Raw genomic sequence first — 22,519 nt, 5'->3', positions numbered from 1 at the left:
ATTAGATGATGACGTGTGTAGTTGGAAACTACCCTTAGAGGTAGGAGAGGGGTTATACCTATAGAAAGTTAATGTAAGCTACCTAGGGAGACATGCAAGATGTTATGCCTCGCAATGAGATATGATGTAAGCCTAAGATTGGCAAGTTAGATTAAAGGAAATGTTAATGTAAGCTTGCTTGGAGGAAGACTAGTTCAATTTGTAGTTCTCAATGCATGGGATTTTAGTTTGTGTTATATGTATCTTCCTTATGCTTTGTAAGACACTTTAGTGCCAAGAGCTTCACATTAAATTTAATCATGTAAATAAGTTTAAGTTTTTGTTTTTGCATAGTTAAACTTTGATGTACTTATGTACTAAGTTTTTATGATTTAGTATATAAGGAGACAAAAGGTAATATCCTCTAGGGTGTTACACATGAAGGAGACGAGAAGCCTCTGGTAGTCACATGCTTGATAAACGACCATGAGAGGCTTGGAGGTTTGCACTTCATTCGTTCCTCTTTTTCCTCGACCTTTCTAAGCTCCTCATTATGCTTTTTCAACCCGCTCTCTGCCCATGCCACCATTGCCTTGTGGTTGCACCATCGCTGAATATGATACTTCTTCCTCCTACTCTACTAATCATCCTGTAGGCGGATTTACACAATTTACCAAAAAAATTAAGTGATTGGTATATCGGACTTCTTGATTAAGTGACAAGTTAATGAATTGTCAACATTATTGTTATTTAACGTTGTTACTTGACAACAATGCCTTAAGCAACAACAAAAAAATCTTTAAAAGACTCAAATCAAAATAAAAATCTTTAATGTGAAAAAACCCTATTATTTTATAAAGATCAAAAAATTATTTAAACCTTTATTCATTTCTCCTTTCTTTTAGATCATATCACTTTCTTTTTCTAAGATACTCGGCAAAACCTAAAGATGTATTGTCCCCTTTCTATTTCTTTTTATGTTTGAACTTTTTTTTCTTAAATAATTGATGTTTTGGATTTTAAAGTCTAATTAATTTTTTTTTTCAAATACTCTTACTTAATACTCATTATTAGTGATACAAACATAACAAATTAAGGTATTAAATAGAGATATTTCAGTTCAAATATAACAATATTTTTAATTTTATTAAATTTTTCTTAATTCATGTATAATGACTTTAAACATTAAAAAAATGGGAAGGAAAAAGTATGTGTTAGGAGAAGTGGGGGCAATGACACAAGAAAATAATGATTTTATAAAAGGGCAAAAAATAGAAGAGTAATTTTATTATGAAATGAGCTTCTCATATATTATTGGTGTAATTCTCATTATAAAAAATAATGTAAAATCTAACGTGGCAAAATGATTTGTAATTAAAAGACACTCTTACTTATTCCCCCCTCCCCCTAAAAAAAAGAACATCCTTTTTTCCGTGGAGTGTGGAACTAATTCCCAAGATTTAACGCATAGCCATTTGCTTTTTAGGTTTTTCCGTGGAGTGTGGAACTAATTCCCAATATTTAACGCATAGCCATTTGCTTTTTAGGTTTATCCAAAGCACACATACTTTACATGATAGCTTATGTCATGTTATCATTCAAAAACAGAAAAGCTTATGTCATGTTAATGGAGGATAGACTAAACTCACCTCTATTATAATGTTGTCAATCGAATACAATTAATGCTTTGATAATATTGTAATTATACTGACCTTTTTCTTTTCCTTACTTGACTTTATATCTGTGCCAAATGGAGAACGAATGTCACAAGATGATGTAATGAGTGGCTATATATAAAGTTTATTAAGTGAGTATTAGGAGCAACGAGAACAATAAATATAGATAATTTGATTATATTTAAATAATTAACATTAAAAAACAATACATATCATTTTAAATAATTATTAAGTAATTTATAAATTTTATCATATATAAATAAGTATATTTATAATTCCTATATTCTTAAAATAAAAAATGTTACCTTTTTATATATATATATATATATATATATATATATATATATATATATATATAATCATAACATGGATTGGGAATGAAAACATAATTATAAATAATAAAAAATTGAAGGAGGAAAAATACAATGATACACTTTGTGAGACACCAACTGCCATCAATGCCTTTCATTAAATATTGCCAAAATATAAAAATAAAAACCAAAACAAACTGATGGATATGGCATAAAGGTCAACATGTGTTATGTGTGTGCCACTTCACACTAAGGTTGTCCTAAAGCAAAGGATTAATTCAGTATAAAACTCACATGATGGGACCCATCAACGATTCTTTTCAATTTTGTATTTTTTTTCCTTCAAGAATTTAGAAAATTAATTAAAAAGAGAGTGACAGAAAAAAAAAAAAAAAAAAAAGATGAAGAATTCCCCAGCGATATTGCATTGAAAATTCAGACAACAAAATTCGACGTTATCTCATATATGATATTTTGCTTTTTTCTCCTTCTTATTTGTGGCGTTTACGTCAAGGGTGTGAAAGAAAATCTAACACTTTTCCAAAGGGACAAAGGAACAACATAACGTTAACAATAACATGGTTTGGTTTTCTTCCATTCCTCACATTTGAGACTTTCATGCTCTCTCTTGGTGTCTGGATTTCCTTGCCAAAGTTTGAACCTTTTTCCTTAGAATTTGACACCCAGATAAGATTTTCTTCATTACCAAATTCTGGGTCTTTCTCTCTCTTTCTACAACCCTTTTTGTGATAAAACCAAAGGGAAATTTCCTTCACTTTCAAATCTGAGTTGGGTTGTCCTTGTCTCCTCTCTGAGTTGGGATTTGTGTCAGCAGAAACAAATCCTGATTTGGAGAGAAGGGTGGTGGTGCATTTGTATTGAAAGTGTTGAGATTCTCTGAATCCAAGCCAATTTGACAAGAGGAGAACCCAGTTGATTTTTCAGTAATTCAACTTTGAGGTTTTGAGCTTGTTTTCTTATAGCTTCTACCACTGTTGTTTATCTTGGTTATGTTGTTCTTTTTTCAATCTGAGTGTTGTATCTTTTACATTATTTCCTTCTGTTATGTTCATAGGCTTGTGTGAAGCTCTTTCCTACTAAATTGTCTTTTTTAATGGAGGAGGGCTTTGTGTTTGTGTTTGTGATTGGATTGGTTATCTTGTGAATGCAATTGATTCGTTGAAAGAAAAAAAAAAAAAAAAAACATCTTTTTCTCATGTTGTTGAGTGGATTGAACAGTGAGTGTTGTGGGCTAGGAGGAGTGGTGTCTTTGATTAGTTTCTTTAGTCCGTTGGATTGTTTGGTTCAAAATGGGGAAGAAAAAGAAGCAGGTAGGAGAAACAAGTGAAGATAGAGGAAATCATAAGAAAGTTGAAGATAAAAGCCCCAACTCATATGACAATGATACCTTGGCGTTTATATCAATGGCTCAAGAGTTGAAGGATGAAGGGAACAAGTTTTTCCAGAAGCGGGATGCTGAAGGAGCTTTGGTAAAATATGAGAAGGCACTCAAATTGCTTCCAAGGAATCATGTAGATGTTTCGTATCTGCGGAGTAACATGGCTGCGTGCTACATGCAGATGGGACTCGGTGAGTATCCTAGAGCAATCCGTGAATGCAATTTGGCTCTTGAAGTATCGCCAAAATATAGTAAAGCTCTGATGAAGAGGGCCAGGTGCCATGAGGCTTTAAATAGGCTGGATTTGGCGCTAAAAGATCTTAGTGCTGTTTTAAAGATAGAGCCAAATAATATCATGGCATTGGAGGTCTTGGGTAAGGTGAAGCATGCCCTTGAAGATAGGGGATTAATAGTAAATGATACAGAAATTGAGTTGCCTCCAGATTATGTTGAACCTCCTGCTTTGCCTCTGGAAAAAGTAGTGAAACAAAAGACACACAAGAAGAAGAGAAACAAAGAGAAGGTGAAGGCTTCTGATAAAATTGAAGAAAAGCAAGGTGAGGAGAAATTGGAAGAGAAGAAATCTGAGGACAGCATTGTAATAAAGAAGGCCGGGGGCAGTCTGAAAGAGAAGAAGGCTAACAAATCTAAAAAGAAGGCCAAGGAAAGAATTGATGAGAAGAAGGATGATGTTAAGGAGGTTATTGAGGAAAAAAGTAATGGTAGAAGTGAAGATATACCTAAGAAAACAGCAAAACTTATTTTTGGTGAGGATATAAGATGGGCTGAATTGCCACTTAATTGCAGCCTCCTTCAGCTGAGAGAAGTTATTTGTGACCGGTTCCCTAGACTAGGAGCAGTTCTTGTCAAATATAGGGACCAAGAGGGTGATCTGGTTACTATCACTTCTGATGAAGAATTAAGGTGGGCTGAAACTGGATCACAGGGTTCTATCCGGCTGTACATAGTGGAAGCTAATCCTGATCACGATCCATTATTTGAGAAATTTAATGTGAAGAATGGAGAAAAGGTTAACACTTATAGTTCTCCTGTGAATGGTTCTGTGGTGAAAGCGAAGGACATTATTAGCTCATCATGCATTGAGGACTGGATAATTCTGTTTGCACAACTGTTCAAGAACAATGTTGGATTTGAATCTGACAGATATTTAGATTTTCATGAATTTGGGATGAAGCTCTATTCAGAGGCTGTTGAGGAGACAATTACAAGTGACGAAGCACAAGGCATATTTGACATTGCTGGTGGTAAGTTCCAAGAGATGGCAGCTCTAGCATTGTTCAACTGGGGAAATGTGCATATGTCCAGGGCAAGGAAGAAAGTGTATTTTACTGAAGATTCTTCAAAAGAGCATATGCATGAACAAATCAAAAGTTCGTATGAATGGGCGCAGAAAGAATATGCAAAAGCTGGGGAAAAATATGAAACAGCCATTGATATTAAGCCAAATTTTTATGAAGGCTTCCTGGCTCTGGGACAGCAGCAGTTTGAGCAAGCAAAACTTTCTTGGGATTATGCACTCTGTAGTAATGTAGATTTAGCAACATGGCCCTCCACTGAGGTTCTTCAGCTTTACAACAGTGCCGAGGAAAATATGGAGAAAGGAATGCTGATATGGGAAGAATCAGGAGGGCAACAATTGAGTGAAATCTTTGATCCCAAGGATATTGGATTACATCTGCAGAACATGGGATTGGATGGGCTATTCAAAAATATGTCATCAGATGAAATTGCTGCACAGGTGGAAAATATGAAGTCTCAAATAAATCTTCTGTGGGGTACCATGCTATATGAACTCTCGATAGTGGAGTTCAAATTAGGGCTACCGGTATGGCATGAAAGTTTGGAAGATGCAGCTGAGAAGTTTGAACTTGCTGGAGCTTCTGCAACAGATATAGCTGTAATGTTGAAGAACCACTGTTCTAATAACACTGATGGTACGTTTACTTGCCTAGTTAGAAAATTTATAGCTGAATAGATACATATTTATATATGCTAACACTTTTGCCAACAGGTCTTGGATTCAAAATTGATGAAATAGTACAAGCATGGAATGAGATGTATGAAGCTAAAAAGTGGCAGAAAGGTGTTTCATCATTTCGTTTGGAGCCCTTGTTTAGAAGAAGAATATCTAAAGTTTACCATGCCTTTGAGCTAGTATGAGCTGCATCTTTTTCTGCAAGTTGTTGAAGAATAACAGAGCCAACACCCACATGGGTTGCTTCTGTGCCTGAAATGCTATTGTCATCATTAAGGTAACTGAGAGTCCTATGCTATTTCTTTGATTTTAGTAGTATTAATTATCTCCGTTTATTAATCTACATGCTTTGTTCTCTTTTATTTGCATTTCTGTGGAATGAGACTGAGCGCATCTTGCAGAAGTATCTTATGAATTTGAGCACTGATAAGTAACTGTAATATCGGTGTTAGATTTAACATACATAAATTAATGTTTTTATGATCATTAAAGTAAATTAACTAGTGAATTATGCTTTAAGTTAGCTATTGATTGGTTCCTTGAATGATTGTAGTTATATTAAAAATAAAAGAGCATGTACTGCCTAGAAAATCACAATTTCTCTCGGACACTTTGTTTTGACAATTTCTATCTGTGCTCTAATCTGAATGAAGTCTTGTCATTGATTATTAATATGCAATGCGTGATAAAGGTTTTGTTACTTTCTTGCTTAACTTTAAGCATCTCATCTGCAAACCATTTTAAAATGAACAATTTGCTCTGTATATACCCTTTCTTGGTAGCATAAACAGTTGTTGACTAAGTGCCTGTTTGGATACAAGAGGATTTCATATGAAGTTCCTAGCAAGGACTTCAGCAGTTCAATATAAGACCCAAGTCTTCATGATTTTTGAACTATTACAAAAATCCCATTACTCAATAAAGGATTTTAGATTGCTATATCTTAAACCGGAGGAGGATTAAATGCTGTTTGGCAGAACTACTTTTGCAGAATAAAGCAGCATTTAATAGAAATTCCCTGAAAAATAAAAAGTTAGTGGTAAAAAGTGCAATTAAGCCTAGAAATTAACTACTGTCAGGACTAGGTTATAAATTATAGCCCAAGGTCAATTCTTCTGCATGGATCTTTGGGAATAATATTTCAAAGAACTTGATATACAATTGAATCAATAGGAATTATGGGGCTGGCTGAATTGATGAAAGTGGATTTGTTTATGAGATGGCATGAAGCCTTTGCTTCTTCAGAGGACAGTGTGCCACTTTGAATATTAACTGCAAAGACGGTTGTTTTGAACATATATAGTTTGTATAGTAATTTTTTACATAATGATGTAGAGTGTAGATGTGAATAATAAACTTTTGGCAACATCTGAATGTTTTGTAACAGCAATATATGCATGCAATTGGAGAGAAAGTGAGAAGAAATCCTAGATCAGAAATTTTCACTGTGGTAAAGTACATTATTGATTTATGGATCTAATAATCTGATATTAGCAGCTTAATATTGTGATTAAATTGTAAGATATTAATGTGTACGTGCATCAACAATTTTCAATTGTTATTTGTGAGGCATCTTTGGTAATTTAGTGATTGTTCTTTCCTGTACTTAGCCTAGAGAAATAGATGATGATAAAGGTATTATGACTACAACACATTCGGGCATTTCAAGGAATGGACTATTGAGATTTTTATTTTCATGGTTTGCTGTAGATTTTCTTCCATCAAGTTAGAGAGTTGACATTATCTTATAAATGATTTTTTTTTCAATTTAAGTGATTGTATTTGTACCTTGAATTTCTAAAGTGGATTTGTATAGTTGTTATAGTTCATTGCTCTGTTACCATAGAGATCAATCATGCAGGTTTTATTTTATTGACATAATCATAGTTGAGTTTTCTTTGTTTTGGCCTTAAAATCCCATGAATATTTGTATCCTATCTGTTAGTTGATGTATGCTATTCTTCAACTCAATTGACATGCTTTGCCATGTATGCAACCTTTGGTTATGTGCATGATTCGCACTGTTTACTGCTATTAGCTCTCTTTTCCTTTGCTGCCTTTGCTCATAAAATATGGATTAAGGTTTATCATCTTTGTTGGACTATTTTGCAGGTTTCTATGCCTACTTTCAATAGTTTGGAGTCTACACTGTACTTATAGAAAGAAACTATCTTTCATGAAGCGCATAAATGTTCCAAGAATGTAAAAGTTTGCAAGTTCCTTGACAAGTCTGGAAGATGGAGTTGCAGAAATTACCTTTTAGTTACTTTCTGCCTTTACTCACATTGCCTTCCCTTTATGATTAGATTTATAGTGGCCGGTAGGATATTAATATTATACTGAAAGAAGTTGGAGAGATTTGTTGTTTGTTTTCCTGTTTCTCTTGTTCTGTAGTTTATCCATATGTAACTACTTGTTGGATTAGTATTTCTACGTGAGGTTTCCTTGTACTAGATTATTGAACTTACCAGTTCTACTCAGTCTACTTATAAAGTTAAAAGGAAGAGACACTTTAAAAAAATTGAAGGTATAATAGCAGATTTAAATTCATTCATTCATAATTTACACTAAAAATCTTGTGGTTACTTTAAATTTGGCACTGTAATTTTGGTGTGTTTGAACTGTTAGTCAGGTTTTTATTTATTTATTTGTTTCTTCCTTTTAGATTTATATCTTTCATTTACATATGCTGTTTTTTACCACCACTGTGTATGATGATTTTCTTGCATCTTAAAAAGTAGTATTCATCAAGGAATTTATTTTGAAGTGTAGTTTTCAATCTGTAAACCCTACAATGATGCTCATTGCAGTAACTCAACCACACAAACAGGAGCTTGCATTCGTATTGTCAATATGGCCATGCTATTGATATGAATATGTATTCAAACATCAATTCAAAACCACGTAAAATGATCATGTTCATTCTTCTTATTGAAGCCATAATAACCATGGCACCACTTTACCTCCCCAATTTCACTCTATTTTCACCTTCACCTGAGTGGTTTTGATATTACTCCAACTTGTCTTTCCCTTTGTTGAATTTTAAAAGATTCTTCTACAAGTTGAGGTGAAGGTTTTTTTTTTTTTCCTGTGTCTTTTAGTATTGGAAGAATCTCCTTGGACAGTGAAGTTACCATTATATGCATAATTTCTACGCGGGTGATACCCAATAATTATTGGTTTGTACTTTCTTGTTAAGATGTTATGTTAATATTGATTGACATAAAGGGTTTTCTTTTAGGGGCCATTTGCTTGGAAAGAAGCTTTTTTCCTGGGAATTATGTTTCTTATAAATAAAATGTTTGATTGATCATTGAAAATTCTTAAATAAGTTTCTTAAGAATAAAAAAGTTATACATATTTTTATCGATTATGTTAATTATTTATCACATTATATAATTTAATAAATTATAACAATGTTTTTACTGTAGTAAAAGGAAAATTGAATTTGAAAAAGTAAGATTTTCAGCTCTTTTTACAAGAAAGTTTTTATGAGAAACTGATTAAAAACATTTCATAAACATCCAGGAATACTATTTTTTTTAGTGCATACCAAACATGTAAAATTAAATTCCTAAACTATGATTCATTGGAAATAAAAAAATTTATATCCTATCAAACACCCCTTGTGTAGATAAATACGTGGTAATGTGGCTGTAGGAGTTTGTGAATGTGTTGATATTTGATTTTATTGTTTTGAACATGGACAAGAAAATGCCACTGCCTGTTTTTTTTTGGGGGCAATCACAAATCGACAATTTTCATACTTACAGACTCCAATGTTATTAAAAATAATGTCCAATGTCTTGAAGGCAATTACTTAACGCAAATAATTTTTTTTATGCACCCCTAAATTCTTAATATCTTATTTTTACTCTTCATCTTCCAAGCAAATCCTAGCCACCTCTGCCCTAGACCTTCATGATCATTCACCATCGTACCTCACCTCCACCCAAGACCATCACCGCAACAACCCAATGTCACCTCTGCACTGCACCACACCACACCAAACCCACTGTCGAATTGCTACCCAATGACCCACTCCATGCGATCTATGAACCTCCACGCTCCCATATAGTTCAATCTGTAATACGTACAAATGTATTATGAATTGCTCAATTCCTAATACATTTTGCATTACAGATTACCCAATTTGTAATAGTTAAAAATATATTACGAATTGAGTAATTCGTACTTATTTCAGGTTATATGACATTTAAGGTTTTGGCATATGAATTCAAGGGATATAATTAATTTGTTAAATTTTAAAAAAAATATATTAAGTAACTTTCTAATATATCATTTATTTCTTTAATTAATGACTCATTTACTCTTCCTATACTAATACACTACTCCCACAAAGTATTGATTAAGGTAGTCTTGGAAAAAGCATTTAATGCAACATTGACCTTATAAAACTATATATATTTTGGAACGAATTTATTTTTCTAAAACGTCATACTTCTTACATTCTCTTTTATAAGAAAAAAACAGTTTTTTGGTCTTTTTTATAAGCAAATTTTGACTACTTTTACTTCATTGAGACTTTGTTTAAAATATCCTTCATTTAATAGAGAATTTATGTTTATTATCAAGTTTCAATGATAGCTTGGGAAAAAAGTTTGTTTTTTTAATTGAAAATTACACAATTTAATGAAACTAACTAATTTTTTTAACAAGTGTGAAATTAATTTTTTGTTTACAAAAGACAACAGATGGAGAATAATAAAGGAAGTAATACATTTGTATTAGGAATTACTTAATCTATAACTATATGGGAGTGGTGTGACACAATGTGTGAAATAATTAATAATATTGCATTGAAAAATTAACATGATATTTATTTTGGGATAATTTTTTTCTTCAAATGTGACACTTATTTTGAGATGAATAAAATTTATTTTTTTGGATCAAATGAGACAAATTTCTTTCTTCCTGTTTTTAAATATCCTGATTCTGTATTTAGCTGTTGTGGAACATTCCTTTAGAATTCTTCTTTAAACTGTTGGAAATTTCTATGAATATGGGGTATGTCTCATCAATTTTAAAATGAGTAATGCACAACCGTCTTGGGGAGCAATGGTGTCAAGCTCACATTGTCACTGAACACTAGGCATAATACTGGGGCCGGCATTTCCCCTCCAATCCAAGCTATTTTGGTTTTTTTGACCAAATCATGTTACCATAATCAACAATAAATTTAAATCTATTTCCTTTGTTCTTTAGTTAAAAATGGAACAAAATTGAGTAACTAGCATTAACAGCAACACAAAACATTGTTAGGGGTCACAAGCAGGAAATCAACAATGTAACCTGAAATTCTTTGTATTTCTCTTGTTCCTCTTTCCATCCCAAGGCGCCTCTTTGTCTCATCCTTTAAGCCTCTTTTATCTTCTTTTGGTATTGGAAATGTGTGAGTATTAAATTGTGCCTTCAACGTGAAAATCAGGAAAATGTTGGCCACCTCAATAGCCATGACTTCCATGACACATTTTGACAGGCAGAAGATTTTCTGTGGAGTAACCTTATTCTTTTATTTTCTTTTTAAGAATGTTAGTAACAAGTTTAAGTGTTTTGAGGATTATTAAGGAATTAAGTAAAAAAATTATATATTTTTAATCATATTATTGATTCACACCGCAAAGTATTTATTAATTTTATTGATACTAATCTCTATCAAAAAATCTAGTTGATCATCTTTAATGATTCTCCTTTAAGCATGTTTTTTTTATTCATAAACTTAAATTTGAGTTATTATTTAAGAGGACTGAATGCAATAAATTGGAAACAATAACTTGTTGATAAATAGAAAATTATATAAAGTATTATTATTACATTGTAATTTTTATACAACCTTTATGTAATTTTTAATTGAAATCTTTTTTATCAATATATGCTAATTAGCAAGATTCTTAATTATTTTGTAGATCACACGGCTTAAGTGTAGTTTGACACTTTTATATATTTAAAACTTAAATATTTAAAAGATGGAGACTTAAATAATTTTCCTTACAAACCTAGTAAGTTTTGTTTTAAATAATCTCTGTTGTGAACCTACTGTAGTAGTTGTAACAACATAATTTACATCCGGGCAAATAAATCAAATTTATATTAATAAAATAAACTTATACCTAATTATTTATATCTATTAAGACATTTCTTTTAATGTTTGTCGCTACTTGATCGAGTTGGCATACAGTCATATGTTTGTTTATGGAAAATGTCATCCTAACATCCAGAGAAGCAGAGATCGGAGATGGGTATCTTTGCTTTAAGACTCATCCGTCTCAACGCTTTGGCTACAATCATGTGATTTTTTTTTTTGGCCGATTTTGCATGTGTGCACTTTTGAAATGAGAAATTATTTGATAATCTAGAACTATCATGTTATTCATGATTCTAATTAATAATCATATGTCACATAAACAATCAAACAAATATACATTCATTAAATTAAAGATATGATCATTAAGAACATCTCCAATTATGCTTCTTAAGTTACTTAAAATTAATTAACTTTGCTTAATAAGTTTTTATTATTGGAGTAGATGATTTGGCAATACATTATTTAAATGAATTGTTTATATAAATAATTATAACTTAATTTATTTTTATTAATTAAAAAATCATTTTTCAATTACAAGATTTAGTGTGACTTAAATTAAGTACTCACTTTAATAACTTTAGTATTGAAGGAAATTTTGGGATAAAAATTTTAAATTTGTGCGGCATTTTAGGACTTGACGCTGAAGTAAGTGTTATTTTAGGTATACATAGATTTTGAGGCTCAAATAAGTGTTAATTTTAGGTGAAGTGAAGGAAATGAATTAAGTTAGATAACATAGCATTAGTTGATGTGTTTTTATAGGGTCCTTGAGGCCAGAAAATAAGTTATGGTGAGGTGCACACTTTTGGAACAAGATACCTTGCAGCATGATCTTTCTCGTAACTATCAAGCAAATTATTATTATTATCCTAAATTCGGTTATCCATGCTTTCTCGGTAAGAGCTCAAAATGGAAGTCCGAAGTTAGATGTTGCCGGATTATGTTTCAGAACAAAGGCTAAAACATTAGTTCTTTATAAATAAGAGAATGCATATTATTTGAGATAAACTTAATTAAAAAGAATAAATAAGAATCTAATATAAATAAATAGAGAGGCTTAATAATTAAGGATAGGCATATTACATGAAATAACAAATGCATATCGTGCCAGCTAAGCCGTAGATTCCAATGCTAAACTGACGTTAGAGACGACAAATCCAATGTTATTCACGAGACTGTTATAGCATAAGTCCAACATTGAGGAGGGTTTGTTACTTAAATATTAGCTTTAGGATTTATTATTTCATTTTGTTGAATAAAATACGATATTGATCTAGGTTCTAGGAGAATGATTCTTTTATTTTAGGAGATAAACATTTCTAGAATATTGATAACTTACTAGTTTCCATGTTTATTACAAGTATTTTTTATTTTTTGGAATCGAACTCAAGTAACAAAAAGTTTATACTCATGTTTAACCAACTTAATTACATACCTATTGACTTCATTTTTTAAAGATTTTTCTTTTTTCAAAATTTCTCTCCATTTAAGAATTAAAGAAAAACTGTCATACAAATTAATTCAAGAACAAAGTGATGGTTTAACAGAGTTAAATTTCTTATCTTTATATTTAAATATTCTTTCTTCAAATCTTTGTCTCTCAATTTTTCTACTAAAATAACAACAATGTTATTGTTGAGAGTGCATCTGTTTGACACGTCTTTCCCAAAACTATGTCAAATTGGCTCATTCAAGTGAAAGCTAGGATTCGTCAATTGTGCAGAACTTAGGAGAGAGTATATATGCGGGTTTGATAATTTTAACCAAACACACTTAATTACATGTAATCTAACGAAGTTAGAGCTCCTCCAACTAACTCGTAAATGTCAAGGAACCTCACATGTAAAGGACAAATTTAAATGACTTTTGAAGTTTTAAACTCGCACATAACCTATTGTATTTTTTGAACTTCAAAATAGTTCTTAAAAGAAAAAGAAAAAAAAAAGACCAAACATAAAGTTTTCCTCACATTGGCCTGTGTGTTCAACGAATTGGGTAATTTGAGGATTTTAACTTTTCTTTCACAAAAATGGCATAAATAAATTACTAGATGTGAATTTTTGAAGGCTTTCACTAAGGCTTATTGTAGCATTAAGTACATTTTGAATAGATAACGCAGGTTGGTCACAGAAAAAAAAAAAACAATTATTCCGTAACGCAAGGGAATTTTTCAGTTATAAAAAGCAACCAATCATTAATAAGGAGGGGGTAACTCATTATTTAGTGATGACAAGAAATCGAATTCGTCATTTAATATAAATATATTATAATTCTTCCACTTAACCAACTTGATCATTCCACAAGTCAAATGATATGTAAAATTATATTTTCTTAAATCTAATCATTCTTTTTTATTTATATATTTTGTTAAATTTCTCTTTACTTCCGAATAAATAATAATTGCATTGTCAAAAACAAAATTAGGTGAAGAGATGATTTGGAAAAATAAGTGAATTTTGAGATAATTATTTTTAATTATATACAAATTTTAAACAAAAATTGCAAATGTTTATCTATCATTCTTCCTCTTCTGATGTTTTAAATTTATTTAGTTTTAAATAGAAAAAATAATACTCCTCACACATAATTTGCTCCTGATGCACGGGAACATGCACTAGTAAAAGCATATAATAAAACCACCAACATCCTAGTTCTCAAACTAAATAATTGGCATTCTCTTATGGAAACTAACACATTTTATTTTCCATGTAATTTGCCAAACCACCTAGTGAAACCAATTTTTTTGGTCTCCCCTAGTGCCACTTAGTACTTAGCCGCAAGCTGAAACAACAGCATCAGGTAAATGAGCAAATACAATAGAGAAAGGAGCAACCCTTATTGGCTCTGATGAATTCACATTTATAGGCTCCAAAGGAGGAATATCACCATCTGAGCTTACACTCAGAGGGTTTCCATTTAGTACCATGATTTGGCTATGTATATCCCCATCCTGTGGAGTTAGATGGTACTCTTCTCTTGCTGTTTCACTTGCAAGAGGTAGTTCCATCACTTTTGAATGAGTAGACATCTTTCTGTGCCTCAAACTCTTGGCGGCGTTGTTGAAGGTCACTTCTGCTTCAACAGTTGTGTTGCTGTCCAGGTTGATCAATAGTACTGTGATTCCTTTCTGTAAGATAGAGTACTATGAATCAGGTTTCATAGATAGTGTGTTTGAGTGTCCCTTTATGGTCTTGTTTGGATAAAATTCTCAATAATAAGAGAAGAAAATAAGAAGGTAGAATGTATAAAGCTTTTATAGAAATTCAATCAGTTTTTGTACTTCAACTTTTATAGAAGTTGTCTCATTTAACTTATCCAAAAGCTGATTTTAACTTATAAACAAGTTAATTTTAACTTGTTGGAGAAACTTAATTTATTTTACCTTCTTATAAGTACTTACTGACGACTTTATCTAAACACACCCTATATATATATGTGTGTGTGTGTGTCCAAATCGAAGTGATAAAAATATTTCACTCACGGATTGCTTTGCACAGTGTGCATAAGCTCTTATCTTGTTTGTCCCAGAAAAGGTAGTTGAGAGTACATGTCTTCCCATGAGTCGGTGCCAAAGTAGAGCACTGCAAAGAAGAAAGCACATTACCACAGAAACATCCTATACTGTGGATCTATTTGAAATGGGGTCCCCTTATTGTATTATTGATAAAAGGGTCCTTTCCAAATTAGCCAAAACTGTTCGTCAAGCAATTAATGAAGCAAACATGACACATGTAGATTCATATCAGCTCAGGAAGAATGATACATTAATGAAGTAAACTATGCAGATGTAGGTCCATAATTATGCTCCCCATTCTTCAACATGGAAATTATGAACTGAAAAATGCATGTCTCCCTTGCAAACTGGTCTTATGGCTTTTTATTCCATCTCATGACTTGAGCAAATAACATATATGACTATGAAATTCAATTGTTAGTACCTATAGTAGTCTGGATTTGGAAGAAAATTGGTAGTATTGAGTAAACCATAGTTTCCTCCTATCAAAGTCTGTCTGCAATATGTTTTAGTGTCATAAGCAGCTGACATGCCAAGCTGATCCAAATACCTGTTTGTGATAAGATAACATTAGCCAAAATGTTTCTAAGGGTAAAATATGTTTTTGATCTCTCAAAATTTATTGAAATTCAGTTTTCATTCCTATAAAAATTTAATACTTCTAGTCCATGCGGTTTTAGTCCCTTACCAGTGACTAAAAAAAATGTAGGGGCTATAAACTAACTAAATTTTTACAGGAACTAAAATCAAATTTCAAGAAATCTTGCGGGACCAAAAACATATTGTACCCTAATTCTAAGGAACCATTAATGATATCTCAATCATGTGGAGTTTCCACTAACCAGAAACTGTAAACAAATGCATCGGATACAAGATGATGGCCACTATTGTAGGCCCCTCCGGACTCACCAACCCATGCTGTTGCTGAGGTTCCTGTACCTGCAAGTATATTTTTTAGGCCACTGAATGTGCTAACCTCTTTATCAAGATAGGAAGGGTCCAGAATTCTTTCCACAAGGTGTTCATCAACTCCTGTTTATTAAGATAAAGAATCCTTCAAATATAATAAATTCGTGGAAATTGGGAAAACATAATGAATATTTGCCTGTTCGGAGAAGGGTACCTACCTGGTCCAAGGTTATAAATGTGGTGAGTGACCACATCAATAGATTTTCCTGATTTGCTTATAAATTTGTTGAACCAGTTTGCATCATAGAAACCTCCTGGTGCAATGACTAGTGGCTTAGGCTCAATCTTTTTGTATGCATTGTAAACTACATCGTGTAAAGCAGCAACATCCAAAGCATATTGCTCTGCTGTAATGCTTGTTCCAACTCCATTCCCACTCAATTCATTTCCTGCCAATGACAATTACACAGGCCCTCATACAAGAAGTATTTCTTTCAATATGCCTTGATATAGAATCAAATAGTTAACTCTAGGAAATTGCTCATTTTATTTCCTTAAACAAAAAAATAGTGAAGAACATACCATCTTTATATCAACAATAATATATGTGAGCATTTTGATAAAGACAGTGATTTCCAATTTTAGTCTTATTGTGCAGTGGCACATTACTTTAGCACATAGTTACCAACTATGTGGTAAGGTATAGATATGCGATTCGTCACTTTTCACATTATTATTAGAAGACTTTCTAAAGAAAACTAGGTATCGGTATATGGTACAGTGAATTTGGTATGCAGTGAGCAGGGTTATTGAGAGAATTCTATAACTATGGTTTGGAATTTGTGAAAAGCGCAGCAAATACTTACCAAGTTCCCATCCATAAATGGTGTAGCCATTTCTAACAGTGTATCGAATAAAGGACTCGGCATTGGTGTAGTTCCAAGGTCCTTTTGCAGAACCACCGTGTATTGACTTTCCAGCAAGAGCATTTAATCCAAAGATAATCTTAGCCCTGAAATAAACAGTTTAAAATGTGATTAAAAAAAGTCAACAAGGCGAATCTTGTTAGTTCAAAACACACATACACACCACAAGGAGAATTGAATTTTACCCTGCTTTTTCAAAAAAGTAGTTAAGTTCATCCCATCTATCCATTGGGAGGCACCCTTGCGTGAAACTAAACATCTCAGAAGGGTTCTTAACAAAAGGAGTACAAGGTTGGTGATTATCTTCAGTGCCATATATTAGCTTGTCTTGCAAACTTCCACCTAATCTAAGTTTCAACGGTGAAAATGCTGCAGCACATTCAGAAGCAACCATATCTTAATAAGCTTTCAAAACTCAAAGCAACCATCAAACAAATTAGAAATTAATTAAGAATTCGATTTCTGCCAATCTTTACTACAACAATAGAGATGTAGATTATCTCTTACCTTTCACAGCATTTAAAAAAATCTTGTTGTTGAGGTCCTGAACGAGATGACAATTAAAAGATGTATGAGATTTTGAAGGTTGTGTAAACGAACTTATTAGAACAATTAATTAATAAATGAACACGTAAAAAATAAAAATAAAAATTGAAGACTAAAAACTTAACCCAGATGTGAATTTCAATAAACCTTGCGGAAGACAGAGTCAATAAGCACGGATTATTAAGAAAAATTAAAAAGGGTCGGGGGGGTATATTAGTGGTGAGAATCTTATCACCTTGTTCACCATCACGAACAATGAGTAGATAATGACATAATATTTTTTTTAAAAAAATAAACATAGTTATTTCTTTTTTTCTTCTTCAGGAATTATTTGCGACTAAAGTAAGAGACCCAGACATGCATTATAGATTCAAACATCATTTCCAAAAATTTTTTTTAAAAAAAAAAAACATCATTAAACAGTGAAAGACATCAGACCATAAAACAAAGTAGCCAAAGCAAAAAAGGGAAAAAAAATCCTTAGTTTGTTTGTTGAAACCATAAGCAGCATTTATAATTCCAAAACCAACCATCCAGATTCATAAACCTTAAACCATTTGAAAAAAAAAATGAAAAAGAAGCGAAAGTACCAGATTGAGAAGAGAAGCAAGGCCCCAACTGCATCTCCCATAGTCACATTTCTCAGGAGGCCACCAATCCAAAGTTGCACACACAAAATCCTCATCAATGGTTCCAATCACAGCCTTGCCATCAATGGCAACACTCCCTTGCACAGTTGCATCTCCTCTCACACTCACTATGCTACCAAAAAAGAAGCTGAAGCATGTCAAGTGCAGCCAAAAGCAAATAGGCAGAAGCTGAATCCGAGAACCCATTTCCAGAATCAGCCAAAGTCACGATCTTTATCCGAGTTCAAGCTTCAAAGGGCAATGAGGAAACCATGGAGTGAAGGTTTCACTAAAGAGTCACGTGCTACAGTTCTGACAGTGAAAATGTAAAGAAGATTGAGAATTTAATTACACCAATTTTCTTTGCTAAAATGGTTGTCTTTACAAAAGTTTTCTGCAAAGGCAGTTCATGAATAAATGTGTGTACATTGCAAGCCCACATATTTGGTTTCTTATATGTGAATCGTGGCCATCACAAAGTATCGGTTTAGAAGAAAGACATGTGTGTGGAGAATTTCACAAATCTTTTGCATAAAAATAAGTACTTTACTCGGGAAATGTATTTGGTATGTCACTTATATATATATATATATATATATTAATAAAATTAATTTTAAATATTTAATAACACAATAAATTATATATTTTTTAATTGAAGAGATGTTGTCTTAAAAAATATTAAGCTGAATAAAATTTATTTTAATTTATTTTTAATTAATAATAGTGATTTAATACTTATAAAAATGTATATATTTAAAAATATAATAAATACATTTATAATTATTTAAATTTTAGTGTTATTTCTGTTACTATGACTATTATATTTATATATTTGAATTTTTTGTGTTTATAATTAATATTCTTTTATGTAAAAGTAGTTTAAAGAGAGAGAAAAAACACACATAAAGGGAATACATAGTTAAGAATAATACATAATAAAAACTGTTTTTTGTTCTCTCTATTCACAACATTGTCAGTGTTTTTCTCTTTGCTTTCTTTTTCATTTTCAAAGATCCTAAAAATCAATTAATTGCCTACTTCAGTGTTCAAATCAAGGATTATGTTAAACCTACAAAGCATAAAACACAATCATTTAAGAAATAAGAGTGATTACTTAAATCCGCTCATTACTTAGGAATCTTTTTTTCTAAATTCAAATGTGTATATGCACACAGAAAGAATATATGTAAGATAATTAATAAGGTGTAGATTTAGATAAAGAAAACTCAGGGAAAGAAGAGGTAAAAGGAACAAAATAAATATGCTTTTGTTAGATATGAGACAAAAGATGATGGAATTCAATGTATAGAAAAATAGAACCTAAACAACAATTTAAATCAACAAAAACAATGAAATAAAAGTGAAAAACTTTACATCCAACCCGCCTTACATGACAACATGGAAAATACGAATAATAATATGAAATTGATGAAATTGAGAAATTTCTACAGTTTTGAGGGATGTGCAATCTTTCCAATGGTGTAAGTAGTATCGCTGATGGTATTGCTAAATTTATAGATGGATCTCTAAGACAAATGTCAGTTGTTTTAAATTTAAATAAATATTTTGTTATTAAAGTAATTAAATTAGAAACGTTTGATAAAAAAGAGAAACTCACTACCACTAAACTGGATCACTAACACCACTTTATTGCTTTAGTTCGGTAAAGCAAAGAAACCAATTTAAAAAAATATTGCTACTTAATTGCAAATATAAATAATTATGAAATGGAAGTTATGATGCAAATTAAGAAACAAATGTTATTTTACTACAAAAAATAAACGGAAGTTACTAAACCTAAAGGTTGTCATGTCAAAAGAGTTTTAAAAAGGTTTAAATTTTATTTTAAAAAACGTTTTAAATTTGTGATTAAATTTAATTTATTAATAAATAGCATTAAATTCAATATATGTAGGCTTTTATAATAAATGAAATTTTACTCTATATTTTAAAAATTTATCATAATAAAGTAAAAAAATAATCATAAGAGAAATAATCATAATTAAAAGTAAATAACTATTTGTTAGTGGTAGTTAATTATAAATTATTTTAATTTATATATAAAATCATTGTTTTTATTCATCATTATTCATGAAATTATTTTAAAATGTGTGCTTTATTTATATATTAGCTTAAGTTGAATTACATATTTATAAAATGTATATTTTCAATGATAAAATCCTTATTTTTAATTATTTTTTTTCATGAAATATATTTTAGGTAATTATAAATTATTTAAAATTATATACTTATTTTAAATTATTTTAATTTTTTGTTAATAATCAATCTGATGAAATTCAATCAACGATTATTGTTAACTATAACTTTTATGAATGGCTAATGTTAGTTCAAGTCAATTTTATATAGAACTTTAATCAACAACTAATAGCAAAGGCTAATGTTAGTTCAAGTCAATTTTATATAGAACTTTAATCAACAACTAATAGCAAATTTCAATCAATGGTTAAATATGATTAAATTAAATTAATGGTTGTTATCAAATTAGAATTTTGATTTAACGGCTCACAAAAGTTAAATTTCTTTTACATATAGGTTCCATTTGATTTGTTAAAAATATGATATTGAATATAATAAAAAAATAGCACAGTATAAAAATACAAGTTACATGATAATTTTTTTATCTTGTATATTATTTGACAAATAATAGGCAACACAAGTAAAATAATATAAAATTTACTAAAATATCTAATATTAATTATTTTAATATAATTTATATCAAATTTAGGATCAATTTGTTTAAACTTATTTCAATAAAATAAGCAATTTTTGGTTGTTTTATTTTATTTATTAAAACAACAGTTTTGTACTTATTTCAAGAAGCAAATTCTATTTGCTTCTTTAAAAAAACATTTATTTTTAAGTTTAAACCAACTCACCCATAATGTGTTTGCTGAAATAGAAAAAAGAGAGATTAAAATAAAAAAAATTAAAATTATTGCTTTTTCGTTTATTATAAAAATATGAATATATGCCATTTTAATATTTTGCACTTAGACAAAAAGTTGTCTCATTGTTTTTTTAGTAACAAAAATTAGAGATTTTGATATGTCTTCATTGTTTGATTTGTGTTGCTCCCTAATTTTTTTAAAATTAAATATGAAACAAAAATATTTGTTTTGGTAAATACCGTAATTTTTTAAAAACCATAAGATTAAAAATTTATTTTAAGCCTAGATGAGAAAATAGGAGATGAAAATATTAATATGTTAAAAATTAAATTAATAATTTAAACACTAACGACAACATTTAATTACTAGATTCAATAATTTCTTCTATATAAAAATTATATATATATATATATATATATATATATATATATATATATATATATATATAAACTTTTTAAAAGTAATCAAAATACATTATTTATTAATACTATATATATTATTAATATTAAAAATAATATTGATAAATTAATACAACTTAAATTAATGATATTATTAGCATGTTAATGAATAAATTAATAGTTTCTAAATTATAATTTTAATCTTCCTTTATTTCTTGATCCATAATTTTAGTCTTCCTAAGTTTTTTCATGATTTTAGTTTCTAAATTTAATAAAATTCAAAATTAATGATGAGTTAGTATTATGAAGATGTGGATATTAACATTTAAAAATTAAAATATAAAAATAAAATAAAAAATGAATGTAAAATTGAAGATTGAACTAAAACTACAAATTTTTTAAAATTTGTGGATTGAAATTTGAAAAAAAAAACAAAATCCTAATTTAGCCTTAATAATTTAAATAAATATAAATATGTTATTAAAAGGTTAATTAAAAACTATATGATATAAATATTGAGCATCCAATTTTCATATTTTACTCACTAAAAGTTTATATTTATGCCATATATTTTTAATTAACCTTTTCCGATATATTTATATTTCTGTAAAATTTTATTATATAATAATAATTTATTGTTACTAAATTATTATTTTATTTATAAATATAACATAATACTATTGTTATTAGTAATAATTTACCATTAAATGTGTGTGTTGTTAATTTAGTAGTAGTAAATATGTATCTTTAATACATGAATGAAAATTATAATTTATATATAACTTTTTTTACATGTAAGAGTGAAACACGATATTATGATATTTATAATATTCATAAATCCTTCTCAATTAAGTTAGATGCCTTGGTAATTTATATATATAACTTAAATAGGTGAAAATATATAATTTAAAAATATTGTCAGAAATAATAATAAATGCAATACTATAATTATATTAATTATAGATACTTAAGTAAATCCTCATCTTTTTTTGTTCTATAAGATTTGACTTGAATATAATTTTTAATTCCTTGTAATGTAATATATTAATATTATTAGAATAAATTTATCAATAATATTATTAATATTAATAATGTAGGTTTTTATATTAAAGTAAAATGTTAGTTGTTAATTTTTTTTGTTAAAATGTTAATGAAAGAGGTTTGAATCTACGGCAACTTTTTTTCTCTTTGTTCCTTCCACCACCGAGTCATTCTTGTAAG

At 29.9% G+C, this 22,519-nt stretch overlaps 2 protein-coding genes across 5 annotated transcripts; one reads left to right on the top strand and one right to left on the bottom strand.

The window, feature by feature from the left end:
- The first annotated feature begins 2,451 nt into the window (after positions 1-2,451).
- On the top strand, positions 2,452-7,922 carry LOC114367929 (protein PHOX4-like). 3 transcript variants are annotated; one of them, XM_028325194.1, is made up of 4 exons: positions 2,452-5,320; positions 5,398-5,638; positions 6,749-6,811; positions 7,474-7,922. In XM_028325194.1, exons 1-2 carry the CDS (start codon positions 3,277-3,279, stop codon positions 5,544-5,546), a joined length of 2,193 nt encoding a protein of 730 aa, XP_028180995.1. In that variant the 5' UTR covers positions 2,452-3,276; the 3' UTR covers positions 5,547-5,638; positions 6,749-6,811; positions 7,474-7,922. The 3 variants fall into 3 exon arrangements, with proteins under 3 accessions (XP_028180995.1, XP_028180994.1, XP_028180993.1); XM_028325193.1 differs by lacking the exon at positions 6,749-6,811 and having other exon boundaries at positions 2,453-2,926; positions 3,042-5,320; XM_028325192.1 differs by lacking the exon at positions 6,749-6,811 and having other exon boundaries at positions 2,453-5,320.
- A 6,076-nt stretch (positions 7,923-13,998) lies between these two features.
- On the bottom strand, positions 13,999-19,486 carry LOC114367922 (heparanase-like protein 3). Of its 2 annotated transcripts, XM_028325183.1 has the most exons (10): positions 19,382-19,486; positions 17,953-18,303; positions 17,324-17,360; positions 17,002-17,185; positions 16,757-16,902; positions 16,109-16,339; positions 15,824-16,013; positions 15,406-15,531; positions 14,949-15,048; positions 13,999-14,594 (listed from the first exon to the last, which is right to left on the bottom strand). In XM_028325183.1, the coding sequence occupies exons 2-10, from the start codon at positions 18,196-18,198 to the stop codon at positions 14,238-14,240; spliced, it is 1,617 nt and encodes a 538-aa protein (XP_028180984.1). In that variant the 5' UTR covers positions 18,199-18,303; positions 19,382-19,486; the 3' UTR covers positions 13,999-14,237. The 2 variants fall into 2 exon arrangements, with proteins under 2 accessions (XP_028180984.1, XP_028180983.1); XM_028325182.1 differs by lacking the exon at positions 19,382-19,486 and having other exon boundaries at positions 17,953-18,522.
- Positions 19,487-22,519: the final 3,033 nt, after the last annotated feature.

Source organism: Glycine soja, chromosome 9, assembly GCF_004193775.1.
Source record: "Glycine soja cultivar W05 chromosome 9, ASM419377v2, whole genome shotgun sequence".
NCBI classification, from domain to species: Eukaryota; Viridiplantae; Streptophyta; class Magnoliopsida; order Fabales; family Fabaceae; genus Glycine; species Glycine soja.
Note: the sequence above shows the minus strand (reverse complement) of the source record. Positions and strands in the feature narration are given on the sequence as shown.

Coding starts and splice junctions, on each gene's coding strand:
- LOC114367929 (XM_028325194.1), top strand. CDS start 3,277: ATGGGGAAGAAAAAGAAGCAGGTAGGAGAAACAAGTGAAGATAGAGGA. Junction 5,321..5,397: donor CTGTTCTAATAACACTGATG/GTACGTTTACTT, acceptor TTTTGCCAACAG/GTCTTGGATTCAAAATTGAT.
- LOC114367922 (XM_028325183.1), bottom strand. CDS start 18,198: ATGGGTTCTCGGATTCAGCTTCTGCCTATTTGCTTTTGGCTGCACTTG. Junction 17,186..17,323: donor TTTTTTAAATGCTGTGAAAG/GTAAGAGATAAT, acceptor AATGTGCTGCAG/CATTTTCACCGTTGAAACTT. Junction 16,014..16,108: donor CATTTATAACCTTGGACCAG/GTAGGTACCCTT, acceptor CTTAATAAACAG/GAGTTGATGAACACCTTGTG.